Source organism: Patagioenas fasciata, chromosome 1, assembly GCF_037038585.1.
Source record: "Patagioenas fasciata isolate bPatFas1 chromosome 1, bPatFas1.hap1, whole genome shotgun sequence".
NCBI classification, from domain to species: domain Eukaryota; kingdom Metazoa; phylum Chordata; class Aves; order Columbiformes; family Columbidae; genus Patagioenas; species Patagioenas fasciata.
The window spans coordinates 169487823-169512598 of NC_092520.1; the positions used below are offsets into that span (position 1 = coordinate 169487823).

General features: G+C 39.9%; 1 protein-coding gene across 2 annotated transcripts in view; it reads right to left on the reverse strand.

The window, feature by feature from the left end:
- Positions 1 to 5289: 5289 nt before the first annotated feature.
- TMCC3 (transmembrane and coiled-coil domain family 3) overlaps positions 5290 to 24776 on the reverse strand; it is a 148733-nt gene continuing 129246 nt past the window's right edge. For both annotated transcript variants that reach the window (XM_065850625.2, XM_065850614.2), the window contains exons 2-4: positions 15837 to 16735; positions 14220 to 14355; positions 5290 to 11524 (exon numbers count right to left, since the gene is read on the reverse strand). In XM_065850625.2, the coding sequence (XP_065706697.1) occupies positions 11222 to 11524; positions 14220 to 14355; positions 15837 to 16735 (1338 nt within the window). In that variant the 3' untranslated portion in view covers positions 5290 to 11221. The remainder of the gene's footprint in view (positions 11525 to 14219; positions 14356 to 15836; positions 16736 to 24776) is intronic.

A 24776-nucleotide genomic window follows, 5' to 3' on the forward strand; every position in this document is an offset into this window, starting at 1 on the left:
TAGAGGCGGGTAGTGTTGCCGTGGAAACGGGCTCACGCGGCCGCTGAGCCCCGCGCGCGCGGGGCGGGGCCGGGCGTCAACGGTCGCTCCGCCCGCTGTGTGAGGGGGGGGATCATTGACAGGCTGCCGCGTGGATATAATATCCCTCTGCCTCTTTTTTGGTCATCGTGTAGCAAATTTCAGCTTTTGCAGCAAGTTCACAAAGCGTGTTGCCAATTGTTGCAGTTTTGCTTCATAAGGAGAGAGAAAACCAACGGTCCCCGCAGCACTGGAGGGATGGAAAGCGCAGTCATGCAGGCCACGGTGATTTCTCATGATAGGTATCCAAGTATAATGCTTTCTGTCTGAGGAAAAACGTGAGCATTATGTTTTGTATTCAACGGTAGCAGGTATCGCTTGTCCTGTTGCTAACATCAGGTTGAACACTCGGGTTTGCATAGCCATGTGTGGAGCAAAATATATTCCAGGCGTTCCTGGTAACGACCACTGTTTTCTGACAGAAATTAGCTCATAAGAGCAGTTGAAAAATGCGACCGTGATCTTGTGGTAAAGTTCCTCAGTTTCTCAGTGAAATCTCTTTGAGTAAAGCAGATTGATCATCCAGACCGGTATTGACACTCCCATAATAAGATTAACAATCCTTTAATAAGGATTAAAATTGGCTTCAATTAGTATATTAAAAGGTGGGTATTACTGATAACACACATCTCTATGGGAAAAGGGAAATAAAGCTAAATGTTACATTTTCCAGTAATTTTATACAGATCTGGAGGTTCAATTACAATTACTGTCAGCTCCCCTAGAGGTGGTTGTAAGCTTAGTTAATAGGAAGGTGTCTAAAACACACTACAGTCTGTTCCATAGCATCAATGCCAGGAGTTTAGTACTTCACAAAAAGACTGTGCAGTTTGATTTTGCTGTACAGTTTTATATGTATGTTGTGTGTGTGGTCCACACCTTTGCAATATTAGGAGTGTCAACAGTATTCAGTCTATACCAATGTATATCTATACTGAAATAAATAACATTAAAACAGCTTTAAAGTTCACCTTCCAAAATGAACTGAGATTTAATTTTTAGGCAGATTTTTGATGCAAACAAGGTTTTGATGAAGGTTGTACACAGCCTTACAGTGCAAAAAAAAAAAAAAAAATTTAAAGTATTATGAAGTTGCATACCTGTCTTGTTTCCTGTCTCAAATTTGCTAATTTTTAATTCCTTTTTCGCTATGAGCTCTAAACATCTTAATACTAAGGTCAAGCAGAAATCTTCCTCCCTTGTACAATTTCATTAACTGGAATGGTAGCATAGTCCAGATTATTTATTTGGTTCTATTAATGTCTGTTCACATCAGGATTACACAGTTATAATCTATTGGAAAATAATTAAATTACACGCAAAAAATTAAGTCAAGAATCTAGGTCACTCCGTGTGAGCTCTGCAGGGGACATAGGAAAGAACTTAGAAAATCTAAAATTATTTATGTGACTAAAGTAGTTGAGTGCCTCTTGTTAGCTGATTTGTTGAAAAATGCTCCAATTTTTTTTTTTTTTGCAATAATTTATGATGTGAAATTTTGTTCTAAGAGGATGACTCAAGATGATGCAAATCCTACTACTTTATTTTTGCCTCCATGTTTTTCATACTGATCAAAAAAAGGGTAGTTGTTACCCTCAGAGGCCCGCTGAGTCAGTTAATTCCAGTTAATCACCTGATAGCATTTTTGAAGCATGGGCGGTAATGATGCTCTTCTTTGCTGCAGTGCCCATCTCCACACCTCACAGCAATGCAAGGAGCAATGCTGAAAACCTGTTCCTACCTCTGTTTGCTTTAAAAATAGAGCTGCTGTAGTGACTCAGGTGAGCTTGACCTGGGAATCTTGTAGAGTACAAGGAAAGAGAGAGAAAAAGCAAGAGACAAGATGGAGTTCAAGGGCACGAGGAGGAGGTAGCTGAAGGAAGGAGGAATAGCAAGCAGGGGTGTGGGGCTTACAGACACAGCAGAAAGAGTTGAGGATCAATCAAGATGTGAGCCTAGAGACCAAGAGGGAGAAACAGCTAGAAAATGAAGACTATAAATATTACAAGACAAATGAAAAAATAAAAAGAGAGAATAAATGTTAAAGGAAGCTGTTCTGTTGAGAAGAGAGGTGAAACGTATTGGGGCTTGTTTGCTTGTTTTTTGTTTGTTTATATTAGTCTTCTAATTAAGTCAGTACAGAAAGGAAGCAGGTATAATACCTTCATATATGTTGCATTATTTCAACAGCGACAAATTCATCTTTTTGAAACATGTTCTACAATGCCGGTTTTTCATAGGTATAGAAATTTTTGCAGTTACATATCTTGTCAATTTATTTTACAAAAAAATAAAGTCTTTTTTAGGTACACTACTTAAGTTCACTGTGGGACTCCAGCAAAAGGAAAGAGATTTCATTTAGAGACCGCAAGGTTTTTGGTTGACAGTATTAGAGATTATTTATGCCTCTTTAAATGTCATCTTATATTAGTTTTGGGTAGATCAGCATTTCACAGAGCAGCAAGGTTCATCCTCACACAAAGAAAGCAACACACAAAAAGGTGTAAAATATGTGGAGAAGCCCAGGAAAATATTTTTCTGTGTTTTGCAGATACACTCTTTGGAGGAAGATGCTGTGTGTATGGTCAGAAAATGTCTTGATGAGTTTGAAAGCTCATTTAGACTTCCTTGCTGGCTCAGCTGAGCAAGCTGAAAACAGTTGCTATATTAGATAAATCCTCAAGCTCCTGTAGCCCAGTGGCATAGCTTTAGAGAGGGGTCTTGCTGTTATGCACATATGCTGCTGTTCATACCTGTGGTTTAATCTGTGCTTAGTTCATGTCACCTTGACCTGAATCCAACCTAGCAGGATAGAGGTCAAGTGGGGAATTAGCGCTGGGAGTACAAGCTCTGTTCGACCCCTGAGTGAGCAGAGCCTGAAAGCGTGCAAATAGTATCATCATCACATACGATTGCAGCAGACATGTCTGTGACCGAGTAGTGTGTTATTTGTGGTGGAAAATTTAAACTGTACATTGTTGTCTATACATTGGCTGAGAAAAATTATCTTTTTGGCACTGCAATATCAGAAGATTCTTTTAAATGCCATAGTGCTGTGATAAGAGTCTTTCCTGCTTAAACTCTAAGGTTTTTACTGCTGAGCTCAGCAAGGATGGAACATAATTTTTAGCACAAAGGACATGAGTGAGGCATGAGGCATAAAGCATGAGGCAGTTTATGAAGCCATAACTCAGGTGAATGTGTGGTATGAGTCTGCTGACCACACAGGCCTCTGTTTGCTACGTTTCTGTTCAGCAGGTACATATAGCGTCTTTTGTTTGTGAACACTGATATTATGCATCATTCCCCTTTAACCACGTGTCTGTGGCTATGAGGAAAAACAATGTCTCCCAGACCAGTACCAACTTATAAAAATGTTATCGAACAGGAAAATACAGAGAGAATCTATAGGGCTACAAGGAAATTTCACATTTTGCTCATTTATTACAGGCTTCAGTCCTGACTATGCCTTCATTTCCATTAGATTGATGCCACTCTAGCTGCGCTAACTAAAGAGGAGTTTTTCCAAGTTCACATGCAGATGGGTAGAATGACACACTCACCAATTGGGGAGATCATGACTACATCAAATACAAGCTCAGTTTCCCAAAGTTTCTGTCAAATGAGTACGAATGCTGTTTTCAGCAGCCTGGCACCAGCCAGCTTCAAGCTTGTCCTAAGGCAAGGGAGTTCAGCCTTGCTGACAGACTTCTGGTAGGCCTGTCTAAATCTGGTAGGCTGTACGTAAAAGGCAATGGCATCAATCTACTAGGTAACTTCACAAAACTAATGAGTTGCCACCTAAGTCCACAGTCCTAACAGGAACTGAGGAGGATACAGTGTCAAAACTTCTCCTTTCAATTACATCAACTCTGTGCTGTTGCCAGAGGAGGCAGAACCTGCCTTTTGATTGCTGTACTCTTCCATGATAGCATGAGTAGAGCAATGACACATGTGCACCACGGAAGCATTTATCACTAAGTTTAAACTACACTGCTAGCAGTGTCTGAACTAGCTAGTTCAAAGTAGTTTTTTATGTGCCTAAATGAATTGCAGTGTTGTTGCAGATGAAGTCTTGGGCGCTTTCAGATTTCTGGCACATTCATACAATTTTGGTTCTCAGAGCTATTGTGGACACCAATACAAAGTGTTTTCAGCGTTCCCTGCTGCTAAGGGTTGTTCATCTCATGCACTGATTGCTAACACTGTACAGTGACCATTACTTGGCTGTAAGTGACATTTCTCTTTCTATGCTAAGTTAAATTGCACTGTTGTATTTTCCTCTCTGCCTTTCTGCTTTCGGGTGCTGAAACAGTTACCAGGGTGTGTTATGTGCTCTCTAAAGCCAGAGTTATGAACAACTCTGAGAAACGATGATGAGTGAGATGGTTTTTTTATGTCTGGTTTTCCAGTGTGTCAGCAGGGGTTATACAGCCCATGCCAGAAACAGGCAAAAGTTATCAGCAGTTGGAGGGGAACCTGCTGTTTGTGAATGGAGTTAGCCTGAATATAGACTGAGCTCCAGGCAGCCATGTGAAACTCTGCGTGGCAAGACCTTGGAAAGTCTGCGGGTGACAGGGGAGCCATGGTATGCCATTTCCTCAAATGGGATGAAATAGGAAGTACAGCATGATTGCAAAGCAACATGCTGTTACTGCACTGTGTCTGTTCTTGGTATGAAAAGAATATCATTCCCAATGGCTGCTAGTGCCAGCTGACAAGACCTCTGCTTTGTGAAAAATAAATGCAAATGTTTTGGCTTATGTCAGCTATGTTAACTATTAGGCATGTCAGTGTTACATTTTTGGAGCACATCATCAAGATTTCTGACAACAATGTAAAAATTCAGCTCAGGTTTCTAATTTAGTTTTCAAAAAAAAATCCAAAGCGAGCCCAAGTACTTGGCACAATAGCATTGTGTTTGTATAGCATGTTCACACAAGCTCTGGAGAGCAATGATGGTACCTCATTTGATGTTCGCAGTTTCATGTCGTAGCTGTAAATAAAACCCAAATTACCAGTTTTGGTTGAAACTGCAACAGAGTAGAATGCTCTGTTTCATCAGTACTTTTAAGATAGGGCTTATGCTCAATTGAATAACTTTGTCATTGTTGACTGAATAACTTTGTTACTGCCAAAGGAAAACTTATTAGTTTTTGATCAGGGGGTTTGATCAGACAGTAAATTTAAGAAATAATGTTCATCGTCAAATAAATGTAAATATTTTTATTTTAAAAAATGTTAATGGCACCTTAGAGGCAGTCATGACCACACAACAAAATATACAAAAATTACATTTTCATAGTTGCATCTGTCCACAGTGCTGCACAAAATGAAAATGGTGTGAGAAACATTGTAGACCACACACGGAGACAACTTAGTCAAGAAAACCAGACAACTTTTGGTACACCTTGATACTACCAGACCCAGGTTCCCTGGGTAAAAAGGAAAGGTGGCTTTGTGCAAAACTCTCCAACAACAGTACAACTTAATATGCTAAGCATATAGCAAATCACCCTTACAAGATAGTTTGACTAGTCCTCATGCAGTCTTTATATACAGCATCATCTCAGTTTGCTTTTTCAGGGAAAATACGCAATTCAGTGAACTAGAAATTAACTTTTTCTTACTTTTTCACTGCTGTAATGTAAAATTGTCTGATTCTTTCTGCTAGATTCAACTCAGCATTAGAGACCATTCAAACTTTATCTGAAACAAGCCTTTTATAATTTCTTACATTTTAAAGGGGAACAATATAATTAAAGGCCACATTCTGGCACGATGGTAAATGAAAATGACAGATAAATATTTGCTTGATTAAAAAAAGAGAACACACTTGCCTGATTGCTATTCCTAGATGGAATTTCACAAGTGATTATATTCTGTAATCCAAATTAAAGTGTTTGCTTACATCAATCTGTGTTTGCCTTCTGCTGTACCATTGAATCCAGAAGTAAAATGTCTGTATCACAGTGGAAAGGGGCATGGTTTCCAAAACTGATTTTCTTACTAGCTAAATGAACCACAGGCTTCTGTGGGTTGATGTTGTTTTTTCTTCATCCCTCCCAAGTCATTTCTTGTTCATTTATTTAAACTTCAGAAAGCACTGCCTGTGATTATGCAGTTTTATTTGTATTGAAAATAAGCCTGAACTTATTCCTGAACTGCAGCATTCAACTTTAACTTCAAATGTTGGAGTCCTTGTTTATGTTATTCTGTAGCTAATAATTAGCTTGTAACCTTATGATTACAAAACTGAAGCTTGTGCTTACACTGGATTTGTCTAGCTTCAACTCCCAAACAGTGGATTGTGTATCTTTCCTACAGCAAATGGCCTTTACTTACTGAATTTCTATTCCCCAGATAAGAAGCAGTCATGATTTGTTCAAAGAAAACCATTGGCTTTTAAATATTCTTCATGTAGGGCAGCTATCAGATCTATATGTGATGGTCCTGCAGCAGAGGCACTGCATAACAGAAGCATTTTGATGCTAGATGAAAAAGGAGCCTGATTTGATAGCACTTCTCTAAGAATTCAGAACAAGTAGACATCTCAAGAGTTCAGTGAAAGCAAAAGCTGCACAAATGTATGTAATGTAAAGCAGAAAGGAGAAGGAATTTAAACTGGGTCTCATTCAGTGCTGTCAATGACCAGTTGGATGTTCAATAATAATGGAGTTAGAGCTGAAGCTAGTGGAGGGATCCCTTATACAAGTTTTAGAGGAAACATCATTAAGACCTGAATGCTGAAATGGGAGAGATCAGGAAAATCGTACTAACCTTAATGAGAAACTAAATCTCCAGAAATCTCACAGCAAAAAGCTGCCATGAGCCCATGGAGCAGGTGTTAACAACTAACTGAAAGGCTTTTCAGTTGGAGGACTACTGTCAAAGTGATGTGAAATGACTGACTACCAGGCAACACCAAACAGAAAAGACTGTCTGGCAACTTTTTTTGAGTGGGAGTGTTTTAGAGGCTTACGATGAGTAAGTGTAAGGAGTATACTAAGGGTGTCTACTGTACTGTGTGAGAACATAAAAGCAAACGGTATCCTCACAGAATGCGGTTAATTGGTTGAGAAGCTGAACTAAGTTTTCATTAAGAGAGTTCTTGGAACTGTTTGAGACTGTCTGGGGGTACTTCCACAGCAAGCAGAGCTCTGACTGCAGGCCAGATACCTACACAACTATCCTCCCAGCCCAAGCGGTGGAACTGATGCCAATACCAAAGTTACTGGCAGAGGCATCAGTCCTGGCTAGCCCAGCCACCAGCCTGCCCTTGCTCCTGAGTATGGGCGCAGCTGGCTACCCCATGCTACCACATCCTCTGGCTGGCTGAATCTTTTCCATGTAGGCAAAAGCTACAAAGAAACTTTATATGTTGAAGCTGCCCCATCATTCTGCAGGGCGGCTGCCTACAGTGCAGTTTTAGAGCCAGCTAACGCTTCACTGCAGCAAGAAAGAAAAAGGCTAATCTCCCTTTTTGTCCCTGCTTCACACTCACAAGACCTTTCCATCAGCCCTTTAAGTCTCTAGCTGTGGAGAACTATCCATCTCTTCTGCTAGGTTTTTCTTCCTGCCTGGTGAGCAAATGTGGCATATGGCAGACTGCAACACACACAAGTGGCACCACAAGGTGAGAAATGGGAGAGCGAAGGCAGGAAGGTGAAGGCACCCTCCTCTCTGGATGACCTTCTACTTGGCAGAACTCCCACTGCAGCCTTATTCTGTGCAAAACTACAACAGTTTCACCCAAAAGCAGGGTCTTGCCCTTCACATCTTCATTTCTTGATGCAGTCACATGCTCTAGTGATTTAAATCCAGCAGTGAAAATAACCTAGAGAAATGCTGTGCCCATTTACCAATTGGGGTTGTTTTAATTTGCATGAGTTACATTATGTAGTGCCTTTACAGCTTTTCTGTGTCCTCTGCCAGATATAAAGCCAATATGGAAATGCAAGACCCTTCTGTTTCCAATTTGGACCTAATCAGATTTTATTAAGACAGTGGAACAATCTTCCATAGGCCCATTGATTTTATGTTCTACCCTCATTTTGCATTGAGGTCATCCTCCAAGATTCTAATAGGATGCCCTTGAAGCAGAAGCCTTCACATCCCCAGGCTGTACCACACCAACTTCATTATATGAAAAATTACTAACCTTATTCCTGCCTGACCTTGAGACTACCTGACATATTTTTAACTATATACACTAGAACTGGGAGGATTGTCTCTTTAAACATATAAACATGCAACAAGCAATGGAGTTATTATTACGTAAAAATTATTAACTTTTATTTCTTTCTTGCACATGTACCCTTCTGATCCTATTTAACAAAATGCTAGACAGTGTTTTCGCAAGTGGCCAAAACAGAAGGTGGCTGTGTGAAGTGAATAAGAGAATGGAGATTATAATAGAGATGCCAAGAAAACATGATGAAGAGTCACAACTTTCTGAGGATCAGAACCAGGACTTTTTTCTTTTGTAACGGATGTATAATCTTGTGGCCTATGCAAATGAGGGGAATAAAAGAAGTCATAGGGATGATTACTGAAAGGGGTGGTGGAATTTAGGAAGAGAGTTCAGAAGGGAAGAGACTCTGAATAGAAGCACACTCATTGGGTAAAGAAATGGAAAGTACAGGCTACAAAAAGGCTATACTTTTCAAAAATAAAGACAGGAACCAATTATATTAAAACAGTGGAAAAGGACAAGAAGGATGTCAGGACACATCAAAAGGGCATAAAAATAAACAAAGGGAAACCCTTTCTCATGATGTGAAGGCCAGGAAAGTGCTACTTCTTTTTTCCTTTTAATCTTTTTTACATTGCAGAAGGGGCTTCCCTGAGAAGATAAGTTCATCAGCTGCACTTGTGGAAGCAATCTCCTCAGTTTATGAGCCAGCTGTAAAAGGAGGCTGAGGGCAGGAACCTGTCAGGTGGGGCTAAAGATCTGTTGCAATGTATGCACACAGAGCCAAAATGGATTGAGAGACAGGGGTAGAAAGGTCTCCCTGAACTGAACAGCAGCAGGAGCACATGCAACAGTTAAGACAGAAAGGTTTCATACGTAACACAATACCTCTTTCCTCCTTCAGGGGATACTGGGAATACAGGGCTACAAGCAAAGAGAAAAAAACCCCAACATTAAGGGGGTTTGTTATTATTATTTGTAACACAGCCAGGGGTAAACCAGTCGGTAAGTCTGGGCTTCATCAAGGCATAGCCCTCTCAGCAGGACTTTTGCTTCTCACTGCACCTTCCCCTGAACATTAGGCAGGGCTGGGTTAGGATAACATGGGTGTGCCTGATCTGATCTGTTTCCTGTGCCTGCGAGCCACCACAATCTTTCCTGATTTCTCTGTTCAAAGATACAACGCATGGAAATAATTCTTTAACGATTCTTAAAGTGTTTTAATTGAATTTTCTAAATGCTGAGTCATAACATTACTTATGCAGTTCATTCTGTCCTTCCTTCAGTCCCTGAAGCCACAAAAAGTAACTGTATTCACTGTTAATCTAATCATGGTAAAATGTCAAAGTTCTTCCCCTGCCTCCTCTCCTCCACTCCCTTTCCTCAGAACAAGGTTTCCTCAATTTCTACACCAACTATTGCACTTGATTAAAAACAAATACACACATCAAGTAATCCCCTCCTCCCTCTGCAAAACAAGCATTACAAATAGATCAACTGAAAGGAAAATACAACTTGATTATTTTCCAATAACCGGAGACACTTTTTGGTTTGGTTTGTTTTTATTTAATGTAGAGTGGAAAAGGATTCTGGTTGTGATGGTTTTGTTTGTTTGTGTGTTTGTTTTTTGGTGGTTGGTTGTGTTTTGGTTTTTTTGTTTTGTTTTGTTTTTGTTTTTTTTTTTTTTTTTGTTTTTGTTTTTGTTTTTTTTTAAATTTTGTTTTGTTTTTTAAATAAAGATCTTGTTTTACATCGTGGCTGAAAGCCAAGCAGACTTCAGGGAGAATTTTTTGCAGTTCTCAAATCAAGCAATGTAAATTCCAGTAAGATAACAAGACCAACCCTGTCTCCTAGTAGTGGCACTGTATGCTAGTACATTATATTCAGGAATGTTTATCAAAAGAGTCTGCACAGTGTTTGTATATTTACAGAAGTTTACCTCCCTGCTCCCCTGAGGGCCTGTTCCCTCAGGCTTCTTCCACATTCCTTAATCTGACACAAGAAAGAGAAATCCACTGTAGCCAGAGTCCCACCACCACCTGCTTTGCATTTGGTTAGAGCACCCCAACAATTCAGTGCTAACAAAGGCTAACCCAAATGCTGCCTTCCTGAGTACTCCTTTCCTCTTGAAGGTTGCAGAGCTTGAAGCATGTGAGTGCTTTGGTCTACATGACAACATACCCACCAGTTACTTGCCTCCTTGACAAAGTGGCCTGGAGATCCTGTCATTCAATTCAGTTCATCTTTGGAAGCTTAATGCTACATTTGTGTTATTTCCCAAGTGTGTTGAGGAACAGTGCCTGGACAGAACAACTGCTGACTGTGGTTAACAGTCATCACTGCTCTAATTTACAAACAATAAACTCTCTGTGCAAAGGGTTACTAGCAGATGCATCAAGTTTTGCTCGTCCAGAACATGAGAAACTCTATATACAAATATCCAGTAATCTAGAATTGAGAACCATTAATACATATGACTGTGTAATTTGCCTTGTCATTCTAATTGGATTCAGAGAGGAAATTTACTTATTAGGGCTGATACACATTATGCTGCACTCTCTCCTGATCACACTCTTTGCACTCCAGCCTAGTAAAAAGCACACCTGACACTTGCAGTTCCTTGGATCCCTTCCAGAGCATCATACCATCTTTTGTGGGCGTGGGCTTGTAAAGTGGAAAACCCATTGGATTAAGGCAGAAGACTGACATAAGCGAACAGTTCATTGCAGACATAGCCAGTTAGACACAATCTGATTGAACAGGCAACTGACTGCCAACAAGAATGCATTTATGTATTTACAGCTTAAAGTCCAAGAGTCTTAGTAGCCTTCTCCATCCAGTCCGCACATTTAAACTGACAAAAAATAATCTGTATACATACAGCACTTAAAAAACAGGGAAGGGAAGGAAGGAAAAAAAAAAAGGAGGAAAGCAGCCAGACCGGCAGCTTCATCTTGGTATAATCATCCTTTCTATGGCACAAATGATATGATCCCAGTTTTTACAAAATATTGCCAGCAGCGTCACTGCAAAAAAAGTGCAAATGATATGAAAACGGCTCTTCATCATAGGAGCAATGAACTTTGCAATAGTAGAAACGCACACTAAGATGACAGTCATGAAGGCCAGGATAACATTTATGCATTTCCCCAGGAGCACTTTGGCATTAACTGTTTCAGACTGCTGTGCTTGCTGTTCTTGTTGATGAAGCTCCAGCTTTGAAACCCGGGTCTGGCAGGATTCCAAGGCTTCCTAGAGACAGAAAACAAGAATTAGGGCAGCTGAATTTCCATACATCACTTTTCCCATTTTAGCTGCAGAGCCATCCATCAGCTAGATTTGAAGTGCAATTTATTATAGACTCCTAAAACTTGAATGAACCACCAGCTCTTTTAAATATAAATGCCCATATATATCTGCATGTGTGTATCACTGCCTGCTCAGGCATAATCAAGTCTGACAACACTGTCCAAAATGTTGTTTTTACATTTTTCATGCCTGAGAAAAAGTATCATAATTAATGTTTGCGAGAGATAATGTTTTCTGCATATATTGATGAGATAGAGTATTGGCAAAGCTGTTGCCATGGCAACTTTCACTGCATTAAAACAGCATCAAAGTTAGTTTCTTTGTATATGCTATAGAAAACATTGGGGTAGGACAAGCTTGCTGTGATACTAATTAAATATGCTTTGCAACATGTACCATTTGGTTCACACCACTTCTCCTGCCTACATTACTTTTCCTCTCAAAGCCATCCATCACCCAGTGCTGGGACGGAGTCCTCAGGCAGAGATTGCCTTCCCCCTCTGTCACTGTGAAGCCTCATTAATCCATATCCCAACTGGGCAGCGTGCAATGGAGAAATACGTGGTGATGCTTTTAGGGGATTCTCTCACATGATATATTCCACTTCACATTTTGTTCTAACGAAACCTTAGGTTCTCACCTTGCTCCTCTGCTTGAGGGTAGACTAAAAATGGTCTTTGAGTAAAATGGTTCCTAAGTCCCTAACACCATGCTTGAGCTCTCTCAAAGTGAAACATGGAAAAATTTCCAACTGCTTCACTTCCTTGCCAAAATGCCACATTTTGCTGGAGTTGGGACTTGGGCACCACTATGTAACACAGTGCAAGGCTATAATTTAATGAAATCAATCAACTTGACATAATCTTTTATCACTGTGTAAGAGAAAAACTATGCTCCGGCATCCCTACTTTATTTCCCACTCTTGAACTTCAAACATTTTTCTTGCACAGGCAGGGGCGTTCACTCCCCTGATCACACAGTAAGTTGATTCAACCCAATCCTCTGTGTAAAAACAAACAAAAACCCTGCACAGTTCTCTGTTGTTTCGGCAAGCTGAACTGGCCTGCTGTGTGACCAGCTGGGCATCAAAGTCAGCATAAAGCACACAGCACAGCACCTTACAGAGGGCTGTTCCCTTTCACTGTTCCAGGAATTAGTCCTAATACAGAAGACAGTTCTTAACGGGTGGCACAAAGTCCCTTTGGGTTCATGCACGCCCTCCACTACACACTAAAGAACTTTCCAGGTCCTTCTTCCACCCTGACCCTAAGTTATTTTCAAATAATCTCATGCTGCTTTAGAGAAAGTCCAGCTGCAGAAGTATGATACCTGCAGTTCCTCATTGAGAGGCCGAGCAAGTGTTCCAAAAATGATTTGCCCATCCCTTAGGGACAGAGTGCACCAAAGCCAGGTTGTTACTTAAAATATCCACAACTTAAATGCTTTTATTCTATTTTAGGTTATTTGCCAAACCCCTAAAGAGACAGGCTTAAGCAGGCCCAACTGTACAGAGATAAAAGAAACAAGGCTGTACCAGTGTAGCGCTTAATTAGTTTTAAAAGTCTCTGACACCCCTCCAGGGTTCTGTCAATAAGTTGGCGAACATTCACAGCCCTTCTGCTGAGGAACTTGGGTCTCATTGAGTTTTTGCATCCTCAAGATGTCTTTACAGAAAGGAGTCCTGCACAAGAGACCTCTTTTCTTTAACCCTACAAAGGACACTAATAGACTTAGATTCAGTACCATCCCTTTCCCACTCTGTTCCCAGAGGGTTCTTGACTCTCACACCGAGGAGGGACCAGGGTGATAGTCCTCTCTATGGTTAGAAGTGTGAGCACAGGACAGGGTGGTTTGTTTTGTTTATTTGGTTTGGGGTTTGGTGGGGTTTTTTTTGTTTACCATCTGAGCCAATCTGAAGACAGTTGTCAAGCATTCCTCAGGTTGTTAGTGAATTTAAACCCAAGGTAAGGCAAAACAATGTTTTCACCATTTTTCACCACTTGCTCAGACTTTAGGTAGAAATATGCATTCTATGAACGATTATATTGTATATAAATATTCAGGTATGTAACTACATGCTGTCAGGACAAACTTGTAGACATCATTACTGGCTTTTGATTGAAGCCAGACACAGCGACAACCGATCACTGAGGTGAACACAGCCTACAGCTTTGATTATAGGGGCTGTTGTGACCATGGATTAAAACTCTTAAATTAGAACTGGCAAATCTACAAGTCTATTTATCAATTAGCTGTCTTTCTTTTTACCTTACACTCGATTTATAATAAACCTTACCAATGATATGGCTACATGTTGTTGAAACTAAGCAAGAGGTTTGTGTTGGAAAAAGTGGCATTTTACACAATACAAAGAGACAATTCCTTCTTCCTCTGATGCAAGAAATTAAACCAGGCCATTCTTCATCCACTAGTCTGCCTAGGCTATATTATAATTCCCAACAGAAAAAATTCTGAAACAAATGGAGACTGTCACCAATTAAACGTGCTCGGTTTTTACCATAAAACAGACAAAACACAGGTCTAACTATTTCCCCAGATTTCTTATCTACAAAGATCCAAGTGTTACAGTACATGATTGCTACAAAATGTTGGAAGATTATGGGTAAGGAAAAAGTACCTGAACATCTCGTGATCGCTCATATGCCTGATACGCCACCTTCTCCTCTATGCTGGCTAGTTCTTGTTTCAAGTTTGCTGTCTCATGTTGATGAAGATCAGTGAGGTCATTTAACTGGTCTTCCAATCTTTCGTATCTTATTAGGAAAAAAGGTCTAATTTTAGTGCCTTCTATTCAAGTAATTCCAAACCATGAAAACAATCCCACATTTTAAAAGGTAACTTACTATGGATTCATCTGACTGGCGTTACAGAGCACATAGAGAAATTGGTAAAAACTTTGGAAACTCTCCATAAGCATTTATTCAGTGAACTGAAGGCCTTTTTTGAGTGTTTCTTGCTGGCAGTGGATGTTAAAAAGCAAATATTTGTACATCATTGGCAAATTATATGAACTATAAACAGTGGCTCAGGGTATCCAAGTCACATTTTTCAATTTCTCCCTCTTCATTTAGACAAGAAGATATGGTTTCATAAGTAAGCCTGAACCAGTTAACAGCTTGCCAGTAGTGAAAAGAAAAATATGTTCCCTGGATCTCCTCTCAAACAGAACTGCAAGGTCTGCCATTCATGTCCAGCCTGTTCTGGCATGTCTCTAATGTCTCTACATGGTAAACCAGTTCAACTAAACCATCAGGAAACCAGATTTTTTTTTGTCAGTTTGAAACACAAAGGCAAACACTGCAGTTGACACAAAAATGATGGAGGTGAAATTGTCTAGCTGTGGAAACAGTGGCAGAAGGCTGCAGATCTCAATGGCAGCGTGCTGTCAGAAAGGGCTGCTCTGCCTTCTCCTGAACCCAAGTCCTGAGTTCAGGACTCCATTCCCTCTGTTCCTTCCCCCACCATGTTACCACCTGATATTCAGCCTTCTCTTGTATTCAAGAACTTTAAACATGGGAAATATTAAATATTGCATTTCATATTGAGTTTTTGCCCATTAGTGTAGTAAAGAATGCAAGAATCAACACTTAGTTTAACAAGCAATATGACAATTGGGATATAGGTACAGCAGGTGCAAGCCCTCTGTAGAACGTCTCTCACTTCCCACAGTGGATGATAAAGGAATGAATTGTCAAGTAACAAATGCAAGGGGAAGTTCTACTACAGCACTTAAAATTATATATCATAGCTGTGTGTTATAACAGGGTACAAAGTGACAGTGCATCCACAAGATGCCAATGTGTCTGAGAAGTCTTTGGACAAGGTACTCAGGACTGAATGGTCTATTTATCAGTTGTACATCAGCTCTGCTACACCATAGATCGGTTAGTATTTTGAAGTCGCAATAGATCAGAATCCTTCCACCAGTTACAAAACAACTGGCATCTCCTATACGCAGTATTCACATCACACAATATGTCAAATGAGAGAATTTTCTGACAAGCCTTCAACAAAAGGCAAAGAACTACCACATCATTTGACAGGAAATATTAATGTTCTGCATGTATTTTCAGTTATTGGAAGGAGTGGAACATTTTGGTACCAGATACTGACTGGAATATTTTTTTTCTTGTTTCTGAAATATCACACACACAAGCACACACGCCATTTACACTTTCCAAATAGCTTCTATACCCATTCAAAAGTAATTTCAAGAAAACAGTTTAAAAAGTACCTATATCTTTCCTCTTGTAACATCTGAGAAATAAAGCCATAGTCTCTTTTAAATTGTGTTTTCAAATTCTCAATATCATCAGCCAGTTGGGACTGTGTCTCCTTGATTTCCCTTAGTTCCTCCAAAATCATGGAAAGCTTTCCTTGGCTGTCCAGGGTACCTGCCACAGCAGGACCAAAGGAAGCATTCCCATTACTGTCTGCTGACCCAGAGGTCCCGCTTGAGCATTCATCATCACTAACATATTTTGGTTTGGCAACAATGGTGGCACTGCCTCCATATGTTCTAGAACTTGTTTCTGGCCGAAATTCATCCAAGGTATTTTTGAGATGAGCGATGTTGTCTGCACTACCAAATTTGTTTCGGATCAGGTTTGCAAACTCTCTAGACTTGCTGAAAACAAAGACAGGTGGTGTCAAAGATACACCGGGCACACCAGACTTGCTGCTCTCTGTTGCATGCCCAGAGGTACGGGACTTTCCGTGCTGAATATCCTTCAGGTTATCCTTGGAGGCATCCTTAGCAGTTTTGGAAGATCCATTTTGTTCAATATCCTTGAGCTTTTTGTGATACTGTTCCAATTTCTTCTGCAGCTGTGCAATGGAGTGAGCAGATTTCTGGTTCTTTTTCTCAAAGACTTGTTTAATGCGCCCAGCCTGTTGCTTGTCTGCACTGTTTACCAGTTTCAAATACTCAGCCACGTTCCCATCTCGAGCTGTTTGTTCAACTTTGATTTGTTCTGTAACTTTGAGGATTTTCTGTTTCAAGCTATCTGCACTGAGTTTGACTTTGTGAAACTCTAGGACCCCATCTGGTACATCAAAGTTCAGGTTGGTGTCAGAGCCTCCACGGCGAATGTTAAGCGGCAAACTCAAGGTATTCATGTCATGTCTTTCCACCTGAAAGAAAAAAAAAAGAGATAAACAGAATTTGAATTTTACTTATTAAAATCCAACCTTCCATTTCATTTTCCACATGTAATTATGACAAGTACACAATACAAAGCAGCTTATAGTAGCAAAATAGAACTAACTTTTCTTTGAAATTGAGAAGCATTTTTCTCAACTTCCCTAGGTTGATAAACAGCCCAAGGAACTGCCTGTCTCTATTAGAAAAGCAGCAAGATGAATTAGAGTGAAAATTATCCAAGTATAGAGTTTTTCAGAATAATTTACAGTAGTTTACAAAATCAGAAGAACACCTAGTTAGGAAAGATTCCTAAATATATTGTTTATTATTCAGAGTTTTAAAGAGTTCATAACTGATAACCACTCCATCTTTCTCTTAGAAATGGTCAAACACTGACAGAGATGTAAACAGATTCTCCCCTCTACAGCAGTGTTCTACAATTCAGTATATTTTACCAGGTTGAATTCCTTTTTTTGATACATGCTCCTCCCATTCAAATTCATCACACAATTCAAAGTGTTTGCACAACTAGCTGAACATTCTTGGAAATTTACTTCATGCTTCAGCAGGAAGCGGCTGCTAGTTCTTAGTGCAGAGAGCACAGAGAAAGATTTGGCCCAGATTTGACTTTCCATGCTTCATGAAGATGCTCAACAGCTTTACCTGCTGTGGCTAAGTCTGTTTTAATAGAAATTCACTGAGTGTGACCTACAGTAAGAAACTTGGTAAAGAAAACCACATTCACTCAAGTATAGGCTCCATACACCTTAACAACGCTCTCAGGAAGTGTAACAAAAACAATCAAGCAACTTGGTCACAACACAAACAAAACAGATTATTCATCTTCCGCAACAGAAAGAAAAGATAGTCTGATACAAACTTTAAAAGTATTTCCTCATATAAAGTCAAAGCCATGGAGGAGGCATGAGACAAGAATGATCTAATCAAAACAGCTTCATCCCTATTATCATCTTGTATTGGCCTCTGTGACAAAGAAAGTACATTTCATTAAAGGTGCCGCAACATCGTATCTGTAGAGACTGGTTAACAAATGCTCTAGCCATAATGGGTTTTCAGAGCTTTAGCTTCAGAGGGAATACTACAATTATCAGGCAAGACCATTGCAAAGACAAGGCAGAAGCTGTATTAAATAATCTTCTAAAGATGCGTTTGTGAAATGCTTTGACTACTCATTGCTTCAAAATGCCTGAGACACTATGTATCTCTATATACTATGTAGTATATAGTTTGATTTCCAACTACAGTATTTATTATTGTCTGTAATATTGAAGAACTTGCAGCAAGACCTATGCACACATACATGCCCAGTTGTCAATCTTTTTCTTGATTAAACAAACAAAACCGTCATTAAGCATTGCTATAAGGTTTGTTTCCCTATTCTTGTACAGTTTTGGTGGCCCTCCTGGAAAGTCTCTCCAGCATTCCTGTATTGCCCTCAAAATCCAGGCTGAGGAACCAGCCATGGTGTCCTACTGTTAGTGACAGGTATCGTGCACAGTTGGATCAGGAGAACTATTCTCACCTGGTGTCCATCATGATGGGTTACAAACACAGAGGCGATAATACAGCCATAAAATTGGATCTGCACCTGACCATTTCAGAGACAAGATCATCTCTACTCTGACCTTATATTCTTAAATTACTGAAGATTACAGTACTTTTTATTTGCCTTTTTCTTTTTCTATTGTACTGACACTTGAAAAATGCAAACTGAAGAGTTCTGGAGTTGACAAGATTTTCCAAAGAATATTGGTTAATGGTGACCTTTAAGACTCAGAGTCTGTTCCAAGGATTAAACCAGTGCTGTGGCCTAATAGCTCTGCACTTTACCAGTTTGTGAAAAATACATGACATTGAGCCATAGGCTTAATTATTAAAAAGAGGTACAAGTAATTTTTATCAATATATCTAGTATCATCAGTCATATGTGCTTCACAGAAAATTGACTTTATTGACAAGATCTCATTTTAGCATTTGCACAGATACAACACACACAGATGGCATTCTATATTCAGGGTGATACCTAACTTAAAGAATAACAAAAATCACAAACTAACTCCAATTTTTATTGACTTTTTTTTTTTTTAACTGGACAAGTCTTAGAAATATAACTAATAATAAAAAAAGCTTTTAAAGATCACTTTTTAAAGTGGCAACACTCACAGTGCTGTAAAGTGGTAAGACTCATAGCTAAAATATGCATTTAATATAAGCCAAAATAGCTTGACCTAGGATACTCGTCTATTTTCAAAGGCTCATACAGCAAAGAAAAGCAATCGAGGCAAAGAGCTGAAAAGCTTACGCACTAGATCTGTACTCCATATTCCAAATATTTCTTTAAATGGATTTACTGGGTCTGGATAAACTCAGTAAAGATAAAAAGCTCAGTATAAAACAACAGTTTCCTGAAACAACCTAAGACATTTTTGAATAAGCTTTGGCACAAAATTATGCTGTAATAAATCACTGAATTGCATATATACACAAGACAGATCCATCACTGATGTCACTCAGGACAAGCTGTACATAATTCCAAGAATGGGTGGGTCTATCTCTAACCTTTACACAGCATTAAGTGTTTACTTCCTTAGTACAAAATAGTCTAAAAATATATTGTAATAATTGGATATAAGCCCAAATCAGATCCCTTCTCTCCCATGTCCTTTCCCTTACTATAGTCTCTAGCGGTCAGCAAGGTCTATCATCGCCATGTACCCCCTGCCTTCCTGGAACTTCAAGGTCACAGCATCAGCAGAGATCAAAAGACTAATAGTGTCGAGGGAATACATCTGCTGAAAGTTGCATTGCTTTTGGAGTTGAGGAAATCAATTAGCATGTGGCAAATCTACTTCCGAAATGAGTAAAACTAACCATAGGGTCAGTTTAAATTCAGTAAAGTTTAGGAAAGAACTGTGTCTAAATTCCCAAAACACTACTAGGAGTAGTTTTTTAGTTTACTGGATTCAGAGCTCACGAAGGGTACAGAATACTCATATCCAAGACAATTCTCTACCTGATCGTATTTGGCCAAAATGGTAGTTGTCCTCTTGCCATCATGAAATAAAGTTGGGCCAAGCAACAGAGGCTCTTAAATCTTCTCTTGATGTAATATACTTTTTTGTTGGTGGAGCAGGTTTTTTCGTTTGTGTTTGTTGGGTTTTTTTGTAGGGTTTTTTTTTTTGGTTGATGGTCAGGTTTGTGTGGGTTTGCAGGGGAGAGGGTTTGTTTTTAGGGTCTGTTGTTGTTTTGTTTTAAATCAGAAGCAAGCAGACATTGGAGGACCCATGTGTCTACACAAGTGACCTATCACTCTCCTGTGATGTGGGCTGGAATCCTCCCACAGGCAGAAGCTGAGCGCACATCTCCCTTGAAGTACAGAAGTGCTCTTCCAGCTGTGCTATGGGAGGAAATGATGAATGCCACCCATGCCTTTGTTCCTTCTGTGACTCTCTGGTCACCAGCACCTGACAAGGGCACCAAGCTGTTAATAATAAAGAAGTTGTTGAGAGACTGATTTGTTTTTCTAAGATTTTCATTATGGTTGCCAAAACAAAACAAACACACAGTAGTGGCCCCAATAGCCAAAACAATTTACCCAGGACCAGCCATATTTTTGGAAGTGAAGAGCAATTAAAGAAAACAGAATGAAATAATTATTCATCTCTCCTATCATGATAACAATTAATAGGAAGCTAGGGATTAGCAATAGATGAGATGATGAGCAAGAGATGAGTCGAAACAATCCCAAGACAAGTGGTAACACAAGGAATGCAATGCACCAGCCCAGAGCCTGAGGAAATACCAGAGGCATGTCCAGGACCTGGCTTCTAAGAAAAACAGCGAAAAACCAATTTGCACATGATTACTGGGATAGCCATAGCTGATGTTAGCTTGAAAGAAGAAATCTGGGACTTGGAGAAACCACTGCATTTTATGGAGCAGTTCACATATGCACTTTGCTACAATCCAGTTGAGAACTAACTGTAACATTTGTACTGCTTACAGACTAGGTTTTAAAAAAAGTGATTTAGGAGTGCAGCAATTCAGGCTTCTTGCCTGCATCAGAGCCGGACACTACAGATGACCAGATCGGTAAATCTCAGAGATAAAGCAACTTTATTTTGCCCCAACTCCCCTTTTTTCCAAGGAGCCAAGCAGATCCTTGGTTGCATGGTCACGCTGTTCATGCAGCCCATCCCAAGCCAAAGTCCAGATTTTCAAAAGGGATGGCAGAATAACTGCTCGGTGCAATGACCACAGTCGCACTGCTAGGAACCTTTCACTAGGCATGAAATGGCAAGTATGCTTGCCATTTTAAATGGTAAAGGGAGGACTGGGTGAAAGGCAATCTGTCATTTATAAAGAAGCACATATTTATAAAGAACCACAAAGATGATGAAGGGAGTGGTGCATCTCCCTTATGAGGAAAGGCTGAGGGAGCCGGGGCTCTTTAACTTGGAGAAGAGGAGACTGAGGGGTGACCTCATTAATGTTTATAAATATGTAAAGGGTGAGTGTCATGAGGATGGAGCCAGGTTCTTCTCGGTGACAACCAATGATAGGACAAGGGGTAATGGGTACAAACTGGAACACAGGAGGTTCCACTTAAATATGAGAAGAAACCTTTCAGTGAGGGTGACAGAGCACTGGAACAGGCTGCCCAGGGAGGTTGTGGAGTTTCCTCCTCTGGAGACATTCAAAACCCGCCCGGACACCTTCCTGTGTAACCTCACCTAGGTGTTCCTGCTCCAGCAGGGGGATTGGACTGGATGATCTTTCGAGGTCCTAATATTCTGTGATTCTGTAATAGTGCTTTGAAAATCCGATCACCAAAGCAGGGATAGCGATTTTATTGGCATCATAATGATCCACATGTTTTCTGACTTATGGTTTGCAAAAGCAAGCCAAAGCTCAGATTTGCAGTCTGTGCTAACAATAAGCTCAGAGCCAGAGGTAAGACTGCTGGAAAGGGATTCCATATGGACAAGAACTGTTTGAACGGGCGAGAACATCATGCTTAATAGCCTATGTAGATTGACCACTACATCCTCTGGTTGCAAAATGCAAAGTAGACATAAAGTTTTTTCTTCTCCAAAGATCCTGGGTGGGAACCATTTGGGAAAAAAAGATACCCATAGTGAATAGAGCATAGGGAGCACACAGGCCACCCTCAAGCACACATCTCATGGCTGCTCAGGTGAATCACTTCCTCCATTCCACTGAGTGTGTCAATGACTCTCCACTGGTAAGTGAGAGAGCTCAGCTGCCCATGTTTAGGTGTTAAACTGAATTCTGCTGTTTATTTCATCAGTTTGTTTTATACTCTTTTAAGAGGTGGCTGAAAGAAGCACAGAGAAAAACCATTTGCAAGAGAGAGTCATTGCATATATGCATCAGGCTCCAGAAAGCACACATCTTTGGGTTGCCTCACTAACAGAAGCAAACCATGAAGACACAAAGTGATCTGCTTATTCAAATAAGCCCAGTTTAAAGGTAGTTGTTTGTTTTGCTTTTTCTTCTCCCAAACAGCACCATTACCATCACTAGTCAGAGCTGTGCAAGCTAAACAAAAGCTTATGATGACAATTTAAGTCTATCTTGCAAGACTTTTAGAGGGGTATCTGATTAGCACTTAGAAGAAGAATCCCATAAGAAACGTACAAGATAGAATTAAGGCAACTCTAAAGCTTTTAGGGTTTAGCAATAGCAACAAAAATAATCAGAAGTAATTATCTTTTTTTTCAAGAAGCACACATATACCAGCAGCACAGGGGTTCCAATGGGTAAAGAAGCATGCAGAGGAGGTTATGTTACTTTTTCAGGACATTCAAAAACAGACTGTTCAGGGAGGGAGTTTTACCACCTCTTTCAAACTGACTGCTCCTTCTGCTCCTTACTGGAAGGTTTAAAATCATGCTTAATCATCATAAAAGGTTTTAAATTATACAAAATCAGCCCCCAAAACTCCTGTACAGTATGTTGCAGCAAAACACCTTCTGCTCATGTTTTTTTAGAGCTACTTAATAACAATATCTAGAAGTACCTGCACTCAGAACATCATACTAATAATCATGCAGAGGGTTGAGAGTATAGGAACGGAGGGAGATAGCAAACCCTGCTTCTAAAATACTTTTTACCAGGGAAATCAGAGATCCGGGGCAACTGATTGTCTGATGGGGTCAAATAACAATGAAGGTTGTCCTTTTACCATCAGCAGTTTATCATCTATCAAAAAGACAAACATTAAGGCTGTAAGACACCTCACTGACACACATCAGGGGTTTATTCCAGTTAGTATTCAAAGATAATCCCAGAAATCCCTTGGCAGGTATCTGCACTTCAATATTTAAAGGCTGGGGAGCTTCAAGGCCATTTCACGAGTAAGACATAACATAGAGGCAAAATAAACTGTAGAGTCTGGATGCTTTTGAGACTGTTCCCCATTATGCCAACATAGTCTGGTAATTATAACACTTCAGTTTCTGTACTAAGCAACTTTAGCAAGACCTCAGATATAGACTACGCAACTAAGCATACTGGGCAAGACCTCAGATACAGAACCCACTCCTTCTCAGGGTTGGTTTGATCACCTGTCTTTCCCTCCATCTTAATTCTTTTTATTAGCACCACAGAGCTGAGACTGCAAGCACAGGCACTTCGAGAAAGATGGAAATGTACTTGCAATTTTAGTTTAGAAAAAAAAAAGTTCAAAATGCTTTAAAACTAACTTTGCAGAAAGCAATGCCAAAGAAGGCATATAAACATACGTTTAGCGTTAATAGAAGGACAGCTTTTATTCTCTTGGTCTGTAATAATCTGGTCAATGTGAAATAGCCATGTATAACCTGCAACTCAGGCAGCCAAGTTCACACCAATGTTGTTTTGCCTCAAATCCTATGGACATGCCCAGTTCAATCTAGAAGTATCCCAGAAATAACCTTTTATCTAATTGCTCGTTAAAAGACTGAACCAAGGCCAAATTAGCTAGGTCACTGCTTGTGTGTAAATAAATCTTTAGATATGGTACTATTTCAGATTAAACCAACAATGGCAGAACAATGAGGGGAAGAGGCAGTTTTCTGCTTCATTGCTGACACCAGCTCCTTCAAAATCCAACGATCTCCACTGGAAAGTCTCCCGTGTCACGACTCGCTCTCAGTCCTGTTTCCAGGTTGTTCCACAGCATAAAAGTGACATGAGCAAACCAGTTCCAACACAAACAACTTTTGTGCCTAGACACTGCAAACTTCAACAGACAGTCATGTAAAAACAAAACCAACAACGACAAAAAAAATCACAGTCACGGCTAGGGAAAACAACACAGCGATGAACACATACTCAGATTTACTATGCTTAAGGATCTTAAGCAGGCAAGAGGTAGGCTTCACACCCTACAGTTAACTATTTTGCTTTAGATCAGGCCCACTCTTCAGATAAGTGCCAATAATGAAGGAGGAGCCATTAAAATACTCTCTCCTAACTTCTCAAATAAAAATAAATGCGACTTTTTGTGTATATTTCTTCTGTCGCAGGTTTCCATAGCAATATAAGGAAATACTTGGGAGCCTCAGGTGCTACATGGGTGGCAAACGGAGAGGTGCTTTGAGAAGCCTGCACTCCTACCGAAGGAGAGCGCCTTTCACCTGACGCAAATCCTTCAAAACACATCCACCGTGAATCAGTGTGGGGGCGACACATTTTTGAAGAGTGATGCAAGACATTCTGTATCTCTTCTTATACACTAATTGTTCAACTCACTTCTGGTGTTTCTAATAAGCGCTTTTCCTCCCTCCCTGCTCCAGCTTCCATAGTTTTTCTTCCCCTCCTATTCAGTAATAAGCTTTCTTCTTCTAAATATATCCAAATAGGTGGCAAGAATGAACTTTTCCAGAATACTGTGAAATACTCTGTGAAAAGCCACCTGCTATACATTTTCAATTATTAAATCATTTTCTACGAATGAGAATTTGAGGAAAAGCCAGCCAAATCCCCGTCATGACTAACCACTTC